At 38.5% G+C, this 12,618-nt stretch overlaps 2 protein-coding genes across 3 annotated transcripts; one reads left to right on the top strand and one right to left on the bottom strand.

Annotated features, from left to right (window-relative positions):
- The first annotated feature begins 115 nt into the window (after positions 1 to 115).
- akip1 (A kinase (PRKA) interacting protein 1) lies at positions 116 to 2,567 on the top strand. 2 transcript variants are annotated; one of them, XM_034078959.2, is made up of 5 exons: positions 116 to 467; positions 1,138 to 1,331; positions 1,415 to 1,489; positions 1,572 to 1,712; positions 2,117 to 2,567. In XM_034078959.2, the coding sequence occupies exons 2-5, from the start codon at positions 1,173 to 1,175 to the stop codon at positions 2,264 to 2,266; spliced, it is 525 nt and encodes a 174-aa protein (XP_033934850.1). In that variant the 5' UTR covers positions 116 to 467; positions 1,138 to 1,172; the 3' UTR covers positions 2,267 to 2,567. The 2 variants fall into 2 exon arrangements, with proteins under 2 accessions (XP_033934850.1, XP_033934851.1); XM_034078960.2 differs by lacking the exon at positions 116 to 467 and adding an exon at positions 859 to 960.
- Positions 2,568 to 4,750: 2,183 nt separating this feature from the next.
- Positions 4,751 to 9,569, bottom strand: LOC117443010 (nuclear receptor-interacting protein 3-like). Its single transcript, XM_034078963.2, has 7 exons — positions 9,210 to 9,569; positions 8,181 to 8,333; positions 7,133 to 7,215; positions 6,913 to 7,052; positions 6,769 to 6,821; positions 6,309 to 6,397; positions 4,751 to 6,079 (listed from the first exon to the last, which is right to left on the bottom strand). The coding sequence occupies exons 1-7, from the start codon at positions 9,375 to 9,377 to the stop codon at positions 6,055 to 6,057; spliced, it is 711 nt and encodes a 236-aa protein (XP_033934854.1). The 5' UTR covers positions 9,378 to 9,569; the 3' UTR covers positions 4,751 to 6,054.
- Positions 9,570 to 12,618: the final 3,049 nt, after the last annotated feature.

Below are 12,618 nucleotides of genomic sequence, written 5' to 3'. Positions count from 1 at the left end.
CTGTATCTGGAGACTGACTCCTCTGAAAAGTGGCATCAATTAAAAGTACTCAAGTAAAATACAAATATTTGTTACCACTTATTATTCAAACAAGTAAACCACGTAACCTTACGTGCGGTAGGGGCGGGGCTTAACATGCAGGATTTCCTGTCCTGTCACTTGAAAACATCACGGCTGTGTGCGAGCTGAATTTCTCAAGCTAAACCAGCATAACGCGAGGAATACGAGCAGAACACTGAATCTAAAAAAAACAGTTTCCTCTTTATATGTTATGGACTTGTTGCTGAGTGCGTAAGGTAAACACGTTAATAATCCTTCCTAACCCGCCACTTGTTGACGCAGCGCCTCGAGCCCTCACGTTGTTGTCACGTGTGGAATGGAATCATGGAATGAGACGTGGAATTCTCTGAAGTTTCGTTGTTTCAGTTGATTCAGTGAAGCGAACGGTTGACTGTTTAAAAGAGAAAGTAAGTAACTGATGAGAAAAAGAAACAAACATTCTGAGTGGGGGGCGGGACTTTGAGGTAATCTTCACGCATGCGCTGTGACACAGATGCGTTTACTTGCAATTTATAATAACACGTGGAATTGTTGTGTTTTTGGTGTGTGACTGTTATACTTTTGTTATTTTGAACCACAGTTGTAAAAATAAAAAAAGGGGATGTACCTTCATATCTTTCTTTGCCAGTCCAAAACAAACCCCCCCAAGAAGTAGCTGTAGTCTGTAGGCCTTTCTGAGTTGCTTAAATCTGTCTTTATCAAATTTGGGTAGCAACCATTTTTGTTATCGTTTAATCTGCCAGTCACTATTTTGTTTAAAAAATAATGATTGTCTGTAAAATGTCCATAGGGAAAATGTGCATCTCCTGTGTAAGAGCCTGAGGGAAGGGGTTGCCGTCACTATGCTTGTTGTATCTGGGAAATATTCAGCTTGATATCAAAGCATATTAATTAAAAGAGGTAAATACATTTTGTCATGTTTGATTAAGAAATGGTAGATTATAAAACTGTTACAGATTTGTATTTGTTAACCCAGTAAGCAATCCCTACAGTTCTTAAATTAGTACAAAAGACAAGAATATCTGTAATAAAAACCCTCTTCTTAATGTGTGTACTGTTGCTTGTTCCTGCTCTCAGGTGAGGGGCACCTTATCGGTTAACTCTATCCGTTCATGGAAAGCCACGCCTGGCTGGAGTCGTCCTTGCGGCGCTCTGCCAGTCTGGGTCTGGAGGTTCTGCAGCGAGCCTCCAGGAGAAGCGTCGACTGGAGCAGCGTGGAAGCTTCCCAGACCCCCACCACCACAGAGGAAGACACACAGATCCCTGTCAAGGTGCCTGTTGTATACTAACTCCACTATCAATTACATGATCTTAACTTCACGTGTTGTGCCTTAATTCTCTTGCTCTTTTCCAGAGACCACGCTCAGAGCTTGATGATGTCTTTGCAACCATCGCAGACTTCATGGCCCAGACAACACATCAGTGCAAGGTCAGGGATTATTTAGACTGCAATTGATATGCTTTCAGCCACAAGTACAGGGAGTGAAATGTGAATATGTTCTGTGCTGCAGAGGTTTTATGAGTCTGGCTCCTGCACTGAGCCCTCTGACACCGAGAGGAGCCATGTGTGCAGGTTTCACTCACGGCCAGCTGCTGGGATTAAAACACCTGCACGGTCGGCTAGAAAACATGAGAGGGCCCCACAGAACCAGGTAACAAGAATGTGATGCTGATTCTCTGTCATATAAAGCTTTTATCTGTCAAAAGAGACTCAAAGGAATAAAACCGTGTCAATGTAACAGTTATGGCTAATGTCTTGGCAAACAGTTTCCCGTAGCTGACTTGTCGGTATTTTAGTTTGGAGAGAGAGAAATGTTGGGATCCAGTTTGTTAATGTTCAATGTTCTTAACCAGGTCAGTGTTAGCAGTTTGAACTTCCCTCGCTAATTTACAAGTTCATATTTGTATTTTTTGCCTCTATGTGAGACATGTCTCCATGCTTTTATGTGTATTAATTTACATACTCAAAAACCTATATAATACACTTCAGGAAAGGGAAACAGCCAGAAAGAGATTGCAGGGCCTCTTTTAAAATTCAAAGTCTTGTTTTGTTCAGGGTCGTGTCTCTGCAGTTGGTGAAGATTTCTTCATCGAGGTTTCCCCGGGGACGTACGCTGTCACTGCCTCCATGCCGGAGTCACAGCAGCAGACTCGGATGATCAGTGTCCGAGCCGGAGAGAGCGTCGACCTCACCTTTAACCTCTGACCCCTCTCCTTTAACCTCCAATACTAAGACTGACCAAATGCTCATTCTGTGTGTGTGTGTGTGTGTGTGTGTGTGTTTATTGATTGCTTGCTTTTACACTGCATTAAGAGTTTACATTTTATATTCTACAAAATGTTGTATTTGCTGCACATGGAGAAGCCATATTTGTATTGCTATTTATTATTTTATTCTGTAGTTTGTGTTTCCATATTCTACTTTTAAACATCATGTACAGCTCTTTCCATATTTTTACTTGCACTTATTCCACATCAGTGTATACAAATAAAGTTACCAATTTCTTGTTTGTTATCTTTATATACAGCTACATTAGGCGCTTTCACACCAAGTACTTTGTCGTACTTAGTTAATCAGAATTTAGTTAATCAGAACTCTTAAGAGCAGATCGCGTTCACACCATAGACTGTATAAACAAGGTTCACACCGGAATAAGTTCCTGAGGGAGGATTACGGTACGTCCACACAGCAGCTTTTCAAAAATCTTGAAAATCTTGGAGCTGGGCGTGTCTGAAAGCTTGGGGATTTTTTGCGAGCAACGCGACCAACAACCAATCACATGAATATCCCTGCCCCCGACATACAAAGCAAAAAACCCCGGGGATTTTATGCGAGCAATATATATATATATATATATATAAACTCCCCAAACAGGCGAAAACCCACCAGTTCCACCCACTGTCTCTGCCACCTCCCTCCATGCCTGGTTCCTCCGGTTTGTATCCCGTTAATAGTTCTGGTCGTAAAGAACCGGGTGATTTGCTACCGTAATTTCTCGTTTGGAATATGAGGAAATGAACTGCGGTCTGGCTCTCCCTGCTTACACGCGGTTTGATTGGCTAGCGCTTCTACTGTCAGATTTGCATAAACGTGTTTGATTGGCTGACGCTTCCAGCTCAGCTTCAAAAGTTGAACATTGCTCAACTTTTGAATCCTGGAAATCTTCGCTTTGCTCCCCCACAATGCAGTTCGGCGAAAAGCGAGGCAAAGTAACGTCATCCCCTTTCAAAGTCAATGGGCAGAGAAGCGGTGGAAGATTCGTCTAAAACTGCTGTGTGGACGTACCGTTAAATGAAGACGCTGACGTCACTTCTTCGTCAGTGTTGCCAACATCTGGCGTGTGACACGCTCTCACGCTGCCCAAACTATTCTCACGCCAAAAACAAGAATACCGAAGACTAGAAACGGTTTTGAAAACTTTTGCCACGTAGTGATCGTCTTCTCAATAGAACATCTTTGATAATGTTTTCTGGCCAATCAGAATCAAGATAACGACGTGGTGTTGTTGCAGGAAGTCCCGACGGAGAATACTTTTGCTGTAGTACATCTCTATATACATCGATATCGTGTTTGATGATTGGTAGGTGTGTGGGCTGTCTTTCATTTTGACACACAGAACAATGGGGGTTATCCACAATGTGAAGCAGGGCCGGCCCTCGGCATAGGCGAATGCTAAGGGCGCATCAACCCATAGGGGGCGCCACAAATTGGGGAGAAAAAGAAAAAAAAAGTTAGAAATTAAAAAAGAATAATAATTTTTTTTTAAATTTCATAACAACACAATATCCCGATTTTGGATCAACAAAGTACATCTTATTATCTTATACTAACAGAACTACGCCTATATTGCGTACAGCGCCCATAAACTATGGCACCCCCCCCCCAAAAAATCAAGTTGAACTGCCCCAGCCCCAGTAAAAACCAGAGGTTTATGTGAAATTGTTTTTTTTTTTTTTTAAATAATGGTAGTGTGCAATTATAGGTTTTAATTTTATATTTGTGTTCATTTAAAATAAATCAAACTCCCAAAAAACGTACACAGCTTCTGTGTGCTTTTATTAACATTGGAATTTACTGTGTAAGCGGCCGCGGGGGGGGGGGGAGAGCTTTAGAGAGCTCTCCTGAAAGACTGAGAGGCTCTGATAAGCTCAGTGAGGTAAAGGCACACCTTTATATGATCATTATAGTTATAAAAAAATAAGAGAATAGATGAAAAACAGGTATAAAATAATATATGACAGTACAAAAAAGTTGTTATTAATAAACAAGAATACAGTTTGAAAGGGGAGTGATTTGTAAAGTATCCATAAAGAAAAAGAAAATCTACTTACAGTTCTGTTTCATATGGGTGTTGTTGAGAGATGTATCCATAGAGCTCCTAATGTTGCTCTCAAAGTGCACCAGATTGATGCTTTTAACTTCAATATTAAAAAAAAAAAGTCTTCCCGGGGGTGCATGCCCCCGGACCCCCCCACTTAAATCATGTTCAAATGGATAGGAAACTAAATACAGTTGCACACATCTTGTGTCCATATCTTTCTGTGTTGGTGGTAATGCCACAACCATGCATGCGCGAATCATAGTAAGTGTAAGTGTCTGCATTTGGGGGGGGGGGGGCGCCAGCTAAAATCTTGCCTAGGGCAGCAAATTGGTCAGGGCCGGCCCTGATGTGAAGTAATTCACACAGCCTTTTCCTTCTTCAACACATGTTGATGTACGTGAGAAGGATTTCAAGATGGCACCTGTGTCGGCATGCCGCTCCCTCAGCTCAGAGTAAATCGCCAGAAACGCCGACACCTCCTCATCTCCACCGCTCCCATGTTTTATTTTGTGTTGCCATAAGTTAGTCTCTCTACGTTTGTGCGCTGGGCTAATGCTAATCCGAGGATAATAAAATTGCGGCTTCACAAAACTTTGTTGGGAGTTTTACGGGGCGTTGTTTGCAATCCGCCCAGCCAATCAGAAATAGGAGCCTTTTTCTCCCACGAAGGACTGAAAAGGGGGTGAAAAGGTTCTCATGAACTAAATTCCAGTTCCGGATTTTTTTGGTGTGAACGCACATTTTCGGAACTATATCTGTACTATACTGGAAAAAGTACTCCGGTGTGAAAGCGCCTAATGTAAGGTTTAACTTGTACACTGACTGACAGATTATTATTAAGCAGTTATCTAAAATGTTCCAAAAGTGCTAAACTTCCCTTGTAAAATTATGCAGAAACACAAAAACGTTCACATCATTTGGGATTTTATTTGATATTCATTGCTACAGTATTTTTGTAAACATTAAAATACATGATTTTTGACTAGAAAATACATTACAACATTATAAAATATATAATAAACAGTTGCAATACATTGTGTTAAGTTTATCAGCTACACTTCACAAGAAATACAAATCCTCCTCTGTTCTCCAGGACTTATTTCCAGCTGTACACGCAGAACACTTCTGTATTTCTTGTGACAATACTTATTTATAAGTAACAAGAGCTATAAATCACATTCTATCAGAATAATAAAGTCTACAGCACTACACGTTCTGTTTATAATGTATTTCTATACAGTCTACTGCAGACAACAGCTACACATGATCATAGGCTACTATAAATATAATGCTGTTTTAGTGCTTTGTACGGAGCCTTTCGTAGGGGTTAGTGCGCTGATCTGCAGACAGCAGTTCCACAGCCAAAGTGTCCTCGAGATTTTACCCCAAATTGCTACTGCAGGCATGTAGTCTATTGTATTGAGTGTATGTACGTCGCTTTGGATAAAAGCGTCAGCTAAAAACCATGTAGTTATATAATAAACCGCTGCCTTCGTGTAAAAATAAGTATAGTGAGGGTGGATTATCTGACTGTAAAGGCAAAGAGAGAAAGTGAGAATGAATAGGGTGAGAAGTTGATGAGAGTTACCTAATTAGGCATCTAGTTTTAACAGTACATTTTTGTATTGCTTTTGGTAGGTATGTTTAGTTGTTGTTGTTGTTGTTGTTATTGTCAAAGGTCTCTGAAATCAGGAGAACTGTTGTGCCAAAAGAGAAGAAGAAGCAAAATGCATGTCACACATTGTATACAAAATGTGGTATCTTTTTAACAAACATTTCAATAGGTACTTTATTTAAAATAACATAAGTTGCACGTTTTGTTTCTTTTCAACAATTCTGCTGTGAATATGAAATATAATTCACAATCTATAAAAGAGGATATATGTATCCTCAGCCAACACTCTGTTAAAGGTAATACAATCTTACCTCTCATTGAACGGCTGTTTGGCAAAATGAAGTTGCTCCCTCACCACCGTCCCAAACGCCAACATCTGCTTTTCAGTGTCAATTACACACTGAGGAAATACAACGATATAACAACAAATCACTCATCAAAAAGCTGTTTGTTTTGGTGCAAAATTAAAGAAGCAGATATGTATACACAAAGACAACTACAAGCTGTTTAATGTGCAGCTGCTTTTAAAAAGTAATACATAATCAAATAAGATATGTACATTTAATAAGGAGCAAAATAGTCTGGGATCTATGCAGTTTATTTTCTCAAGTATAGAGAACTGTTCCTCAGCATCAAGGGACAAAAGGTTAATTTGCATTTTGCCTATCAAATAAAAATAAATTTAAATGTAATTTAGTAGCAAAAAAGTCATGTGTTCAAACTCTTAGTATCTTAACATCCTTGTGTTGCTGATGATCTTAAATGATTTACCTTCAGTGATTTTAACGTCTTGTTTCCCAGGGACATCAGTGGTCTGTTACTCTCTGCAAAATAAATTGTGAAAAATGCATTTAAAGCACTGGTTACAGATACAAAACATACTGTAATCTTTAGAGTCTTATTCCCCTGCCTTACCTAGGATGAAAAACGGGCACATGACTCTGAGCTTTCCGAGGGTCAGGCTGAGTTCTCGGATGTGTCCGTCGACACAGAGCTTCCTCTGAAACGGAAACACGTCCACCTCCATTTTGTTCTCTTCAAGCAGATCTTTCAGACTTTGAGAGGAAGAAAAGATTACTGACTGAATACTGAAGGGTCTAATGTTTGTCGTGTATGCACATAATGAAGATCTCACCATAATCTCTCCACAGTTCGTGAGGACATCAGGTTCAGTTTGCAGCCGGTGTCGATCAGCACATTCACCTCCTGTCCTAAACACTTTGAACAATAACAAATGGATAATTAAATATTCAGCAACAGAAAAGCAAAGACATTAATTGTGCAAAAGATGTATAGCAGTTCAACACTTCATTGCAGGTATCTATCTAACAACGTATCAGTTATTTCTCTTGATTAATTTACCCTGCCACATCCAAACTTTCTCTAACTTTTTTACAAATAAGTAAGTGCACATGGGTTTGGGAGAGGGTCTTTTAACCCTTAGATGCATAAGTGGGTCTTTTTTGACCCGGTGAGGTGGTTTTCTTGAAGTATCTTTGTAATTACATTTTTATATCATTTAATATTCCAGCTATTCCTCAAAAAACATGTTTTGGATATCAAGCCATTCACATTTAAAATTCTATTTTTAAGAAATTGTAGTTTTTGTATTACGACCCCAAGCTTCCATAAGTGGGTAAAAATGACCTGCATGCATTTCCTATGGAATTCCTTTTTTTTTTCAAAAAGTAAAAAGAAATTATAAAATTATAAATAGTGGAAAATTAAATATAAAATATTTCTAGTGTGAACCAAAATATAATACTTAATATTATACAAGTGATTTTTCTTAACCAGAATGACAAAAATGGCATGAAAACACATTATTCTAATACGGGTCCTTTTTGACCCACTTATGGAAGAGTGTAGGGTCCAGTCACTCGGGCATCTAAGGGTTAAAGTTTCTTTTCAATTCCTATTCTCTGTTTCTCACCTTGTATGTCATTCTTTTCATTATTTATCTCTTCTTTTTGGGTGCTAATAAATAGTCATTCAATTGCTTGTGATTTGTTTTAACGCTGCCATGAGTGTTATTGTAAAGTAAACCGATATCTATCTCCTTTTTTCCCGTGGGATTGTCCCTAAACTTATATTTCACGTTGCTAATTCTAATTCTTATCAAGCAATTGCAATGGAATTAACTCTTGAAGTAATCTACATATATCTAATACATATTTAGTCACCTTGCAGGGCACATAGATGAAATCGTCCTCCTCTTCCTCTTCATCCTCGTGTGAGTTGATGTGAGTGCAGCTCAGACTGATGCCTTCGTTGTTCATCCTGCCCCGGGATAACTTGGACTCCAGCAGGCGCTTCTGGAGAATATGATGTGGCTGCTACAAACAAAGAAAACATGTTAAAAATATTATAAAGTCTAAATTTGAGGTGGACAACTTCAACCACCTGGTAAAAGAAGACAACTAGGGAGGGAGGCATGTGGCGCAGTGGGTAGTGCGCTGGTGTTGGGTTCAGGGGGGCACAGGTTCAAACCCCACTGCAGTCAGCATGTCGTTGTGTCCCTGAGACGCTTCACCCCAAATTGCTCCTGTGGGGATTGCCCACAGTATTGAGTATGTAAGTCGCTTTGGATAAAAGCATCTAACAAGTAACATGTAAAATATTACTTACTTCTCTCATCATCATAACATCATATCATATTCAAAGATAATCTGATATGTAAACAGGGTGTATGTTAGATCAATTACATTTTATATGATTAAGCAATGATCATCAGCATAAGTTTAGTAAAATGTGAATGTAGTATCGTGTTAGAAAACAATAAAGAATGTATGATATAAGATGGGTGACATGTAGGCATGGTAATATAATATAACAAAATCTATAAGTAATATATAAAAACAACAATAGTTGTATTTTATTTCATCATTATACTTTAATTTAACATTTATTCGTTTTTACCATTTAATTATATAGTTTTTTAATTCATTCATTTTTAAACGTTTCATTGTTTTAATATTTATATTTTTGCATTTTACCTTTGATTTCATTGTGTTGTATTTTACCTTTCAATTCATTTTTTTTAATTTATATTTTAAATGGAGTAGCTGTCACGAAACCGAATCCCCCTGGGAAATACCTAGTGATTTCGATAGTGATTCATCATCACAGTGCCCATGTTTACACCAAAGGGTGACAAGGAAATTAGCTATGAAGTATGACCTAGAATAAAACATAATAGATAAGAGGCTCACCCCCTGTGTGGATGTCCCCAGCTTCTTCAGCCCGTCCAGCGGCAGCAGGTCAGCAGAGTCTCGGTGCAGGAACTGGATCGCCTGCTTCAGCCTCCTCTGCTGCCTCACGGCCGCAGCATCCAGACCCCCGGAGACCCCCCTGCTCTCCACCCGCATCCCGGTGAACATGACCCGGGCACCAGAGGCAGGCCGAGCCGCTGTGTTTGTGTGTGTGTGTGGGGATCAGAGTGTGTGTGGGGGGTCAGACTGTGTGTGTGTGTGTGTGTGTGTGTGTGTGTGTGTGTGTGTGTGTGTGTGTATGTGTGATCTGAATCTATAAACAGGAATCCCCGATGATGAGTTAATGGAGAGGAAACACCCCCCATCACGAGCAGTGCAGGTAGTCAAGTCAGACAGGTAATAATGCGACTTCCGGTCTACGCATTCAAAATAAAATTCAAATCCGTAAAATAAGAGATAAGATAAGATGGTACTTTATTGATCCCAATATGGGAAATGTTTGTGTTACAGCAGCATAAAAGACATGGCATACAATAACAATGAAAAAGACTAGAAATAAACAAGAAAGTAGAAAATATACATGTTGAGTTTACAAATTAACAATAACAAAAACTAAATATAAAGCAAGTTATTATAAACATAAGTATGTGAGGGATGGAATATTAAATATTAAACTGAATGTATAAATGTAAAATGTACAGTGTGATTTAAGTCCAAGAGAAGCTATAGACCAGAGAGTGATAGTTATTGACATGTCATCGACATGAAATAAAAGGATGTCTGATGATTATCTATCTAAAGGTTTTGAGAAGTAGGCTTGAACAAAGGACCACTATCTGCTTTTTAATTCTTGATTGCGATGCTTTTATACATATTTTTGACGATTACCCTTTTGTCATTGTTTTTACATTCATATTTACAATGTTCCCGGATATTAGTTACTAAATACTTTGTCTGTGTCTTTCATTGCTTTGCTCTGTTTTATGCTAAATGTTAAAAAGAAAGCATGGAATGAGGGCTTTTATTTTGAAGTTACATCCGGTCTGTTTTAGTGTCTCATAGACTTCAGTCTGGAACAAAAACGTCCCTTTATTAAATCGTGACTCCGTGATGTCTTGAGAACCTTCCCGTGTTACATAACACTGTTGGTGGTAGCTCATGTACATTATATAATTTAAATGATACTTTCCCAAAGATGGGAGAAAAAGAAACTCTTTGCATCAACAAATCAAAGCAGAATATGTTATTATAACAGACTGATTTCCCTTACCCATCCTGAGAAATTGAAGCAATAACTTTATCTTATATAGATAAGGGGGAAAGTAGAAATGTTATTTCCTACTCATTACTCACTTTTAGATGAGTTGTTTTAATTGTCCTTTATTAAAGCTATACGCAGTTAAATAAACATAGTGACACTTTGCCCCTCCAGGCCCAGACCCATAGGGGTTTTTAAATCTACACTTAAAACACACTTCTTCTCCCTGGCCTTTTAGTCAGAGCGGTTCCTGACTTTTCCCTGTGTTTTTTATATATCTGTTGTAATTTATTGTCTTTTATTGTGATTGTAGTAATGTGTTTTTATGTGATAGTATTTACTACATGTACAGCACTTTGGCCAGACCAAAAATCGCTTTTAAATGTGCTTTATAAATAAACATTGATTTGATAGTAAAAATAAATATCCCTAAAATATAATAGAAATATTGTAGGCTTTTGGGGAAAGTGTGAACGTTGCTCAATTAAATCCAAATGAATAGCATCTGATTTCTTAATTCATTTCCTAATTGATTACAAATGTAAATAATGGGTGTCTGAGACTTTCTGGAAGCTTTCTTTTACATTACATTACATTGCATTTAGCTGACGCTTTTATCCAAAGCGACTTACAATACGTGCGTTCGACCATGATACAACTTGAAGAAAACAGAATCATATAAGTACATCAGGTTTCAAAGAGCAAAAACATTTCAAGTGCTACTCAACTGGCTTCTTTAGATAAGCCAGTCCTTTAATAGTTCTATCGCTCGAATTGGAGTCGAAAGAGATGAGTTTTCAGTCTGCGTCGGAAGGTGTTTAAGCTATCTGCTGTCCTGACTTCAATGGGGAGCTCATTCCACCATTTTGGAGCCAGGATAGCAAACCCACGTGTTTTTGCTGATGGGAACTTGGGTCCCCCTCGCAGCGAGGGTGCAGCGAGCCGTTTGGCTATTACAAACTCAAATTCAGAAGCACATATTGTATTGTTTACTCCATTCTAATTATTTCAAAGCTTTGTTTAGTTACCTTGCAGATTCAGACTGTTATCAGTCTTCAACAACTCATAAATATGTATAAAATAGTTCAAAGATATGGTTCTAAACTGATTGTGTATATATATATATATATATATAAAATAAAAATATATATAAAATAAAATAAAATGATCAAAATTAATTTTATCAAGCTGTAGGCTATGCACTAATAATCAAAAACCAGTTCTCCTGATTTATATGTACATTTTTGAAATTGCACTTCAAATTTGCTCTTTATTCTTGATTTGTTTTGATATTGTTTTAAGAGAGTTTTATAGAGTTACTTTACTTGCAATCATGTAAACTAGATATTTTTTAATGGGTATTCTGTGTTGAGCTGGTGCAAATGTTGTAATGCATGCATTATATATAATTTATATATATATATATATATATATAATTCGTCTGTCTTGTGTAGTTCTCTCACATTATAAACTCTAATCCATCGACCTATTTCGGTTTAGAATGTATTTAAGAGCTGAAATCCAGTTGTGCACGCTGCTCTTGGTTTGTATTTCAGATGTGATGCTGTATGTAGTTTGTTCTGTCAGATGTCAGCCGCACATCTCTCTTCTTCACTCCATTGCCCATATTCCCCTTCTTTTTTTACCCACACGACCTTGTTTTCAACATGGATGCCGAAAAACCTCCCCACACATTGCTGTTTATGTTGCAGCCAAACAAACCCATTCATTTTCCTCAGCGCACTGCGGTTTGCAATCCACAGTATCCGTTTGCTATCGTCTTTAATTGAAGCTTCAATATAAATTTTTCTAACAACGACACAGCGCATTTTCAGTCAACAATACGAAAATCGACGCGGAATGGCGTCCGTAAGGGGCCCGGGAAGATGAATTGCAAAAACACAGAACCTCGAATTGACCAATCAGAATGGTAGCTAGGGTCTTGCCAACCAAAGTAGGCGGGTGCTTCGTGTGGAGCGTTCTGAACTGGATACTGCATTGGAGGCGGGACCCCGTTCATTCCTATGATAGTTACTCGGTGACGCATGAAGCCAAAAATGACCTGACTCTCGAGAGCAAAATTACCCGGATGTGGGCCCATAGAGCATGCGCAGTTGAGTTTTCCTTAGGCCCTGCCTCCGATCTCCTGCT

The sequence above is a fragment of the Pseudochaenichthys georgianus genome, unplaced genomic scaffold (assembly GCF_902827115.2).
Source record: "Pseudochaenichthys georgianus unplaced genomic scaffold, fPseGeo1.2 scaffold_521_arrow_ctg1, whole genome shotgun sequence".
Taxonomy (NCBI): Eukaryota; Metazoa; Chordata; class Actinopteri; order Perciformes; family Channichthyidae; genus Pseudochaenichthys; species Pseudochaenichthys georgianus.
The sequence above is the reverse complement of the archived record's forward strand: the minus strand, read 5'-3'. Positions and strand labels throughout refer to the sequence as shown.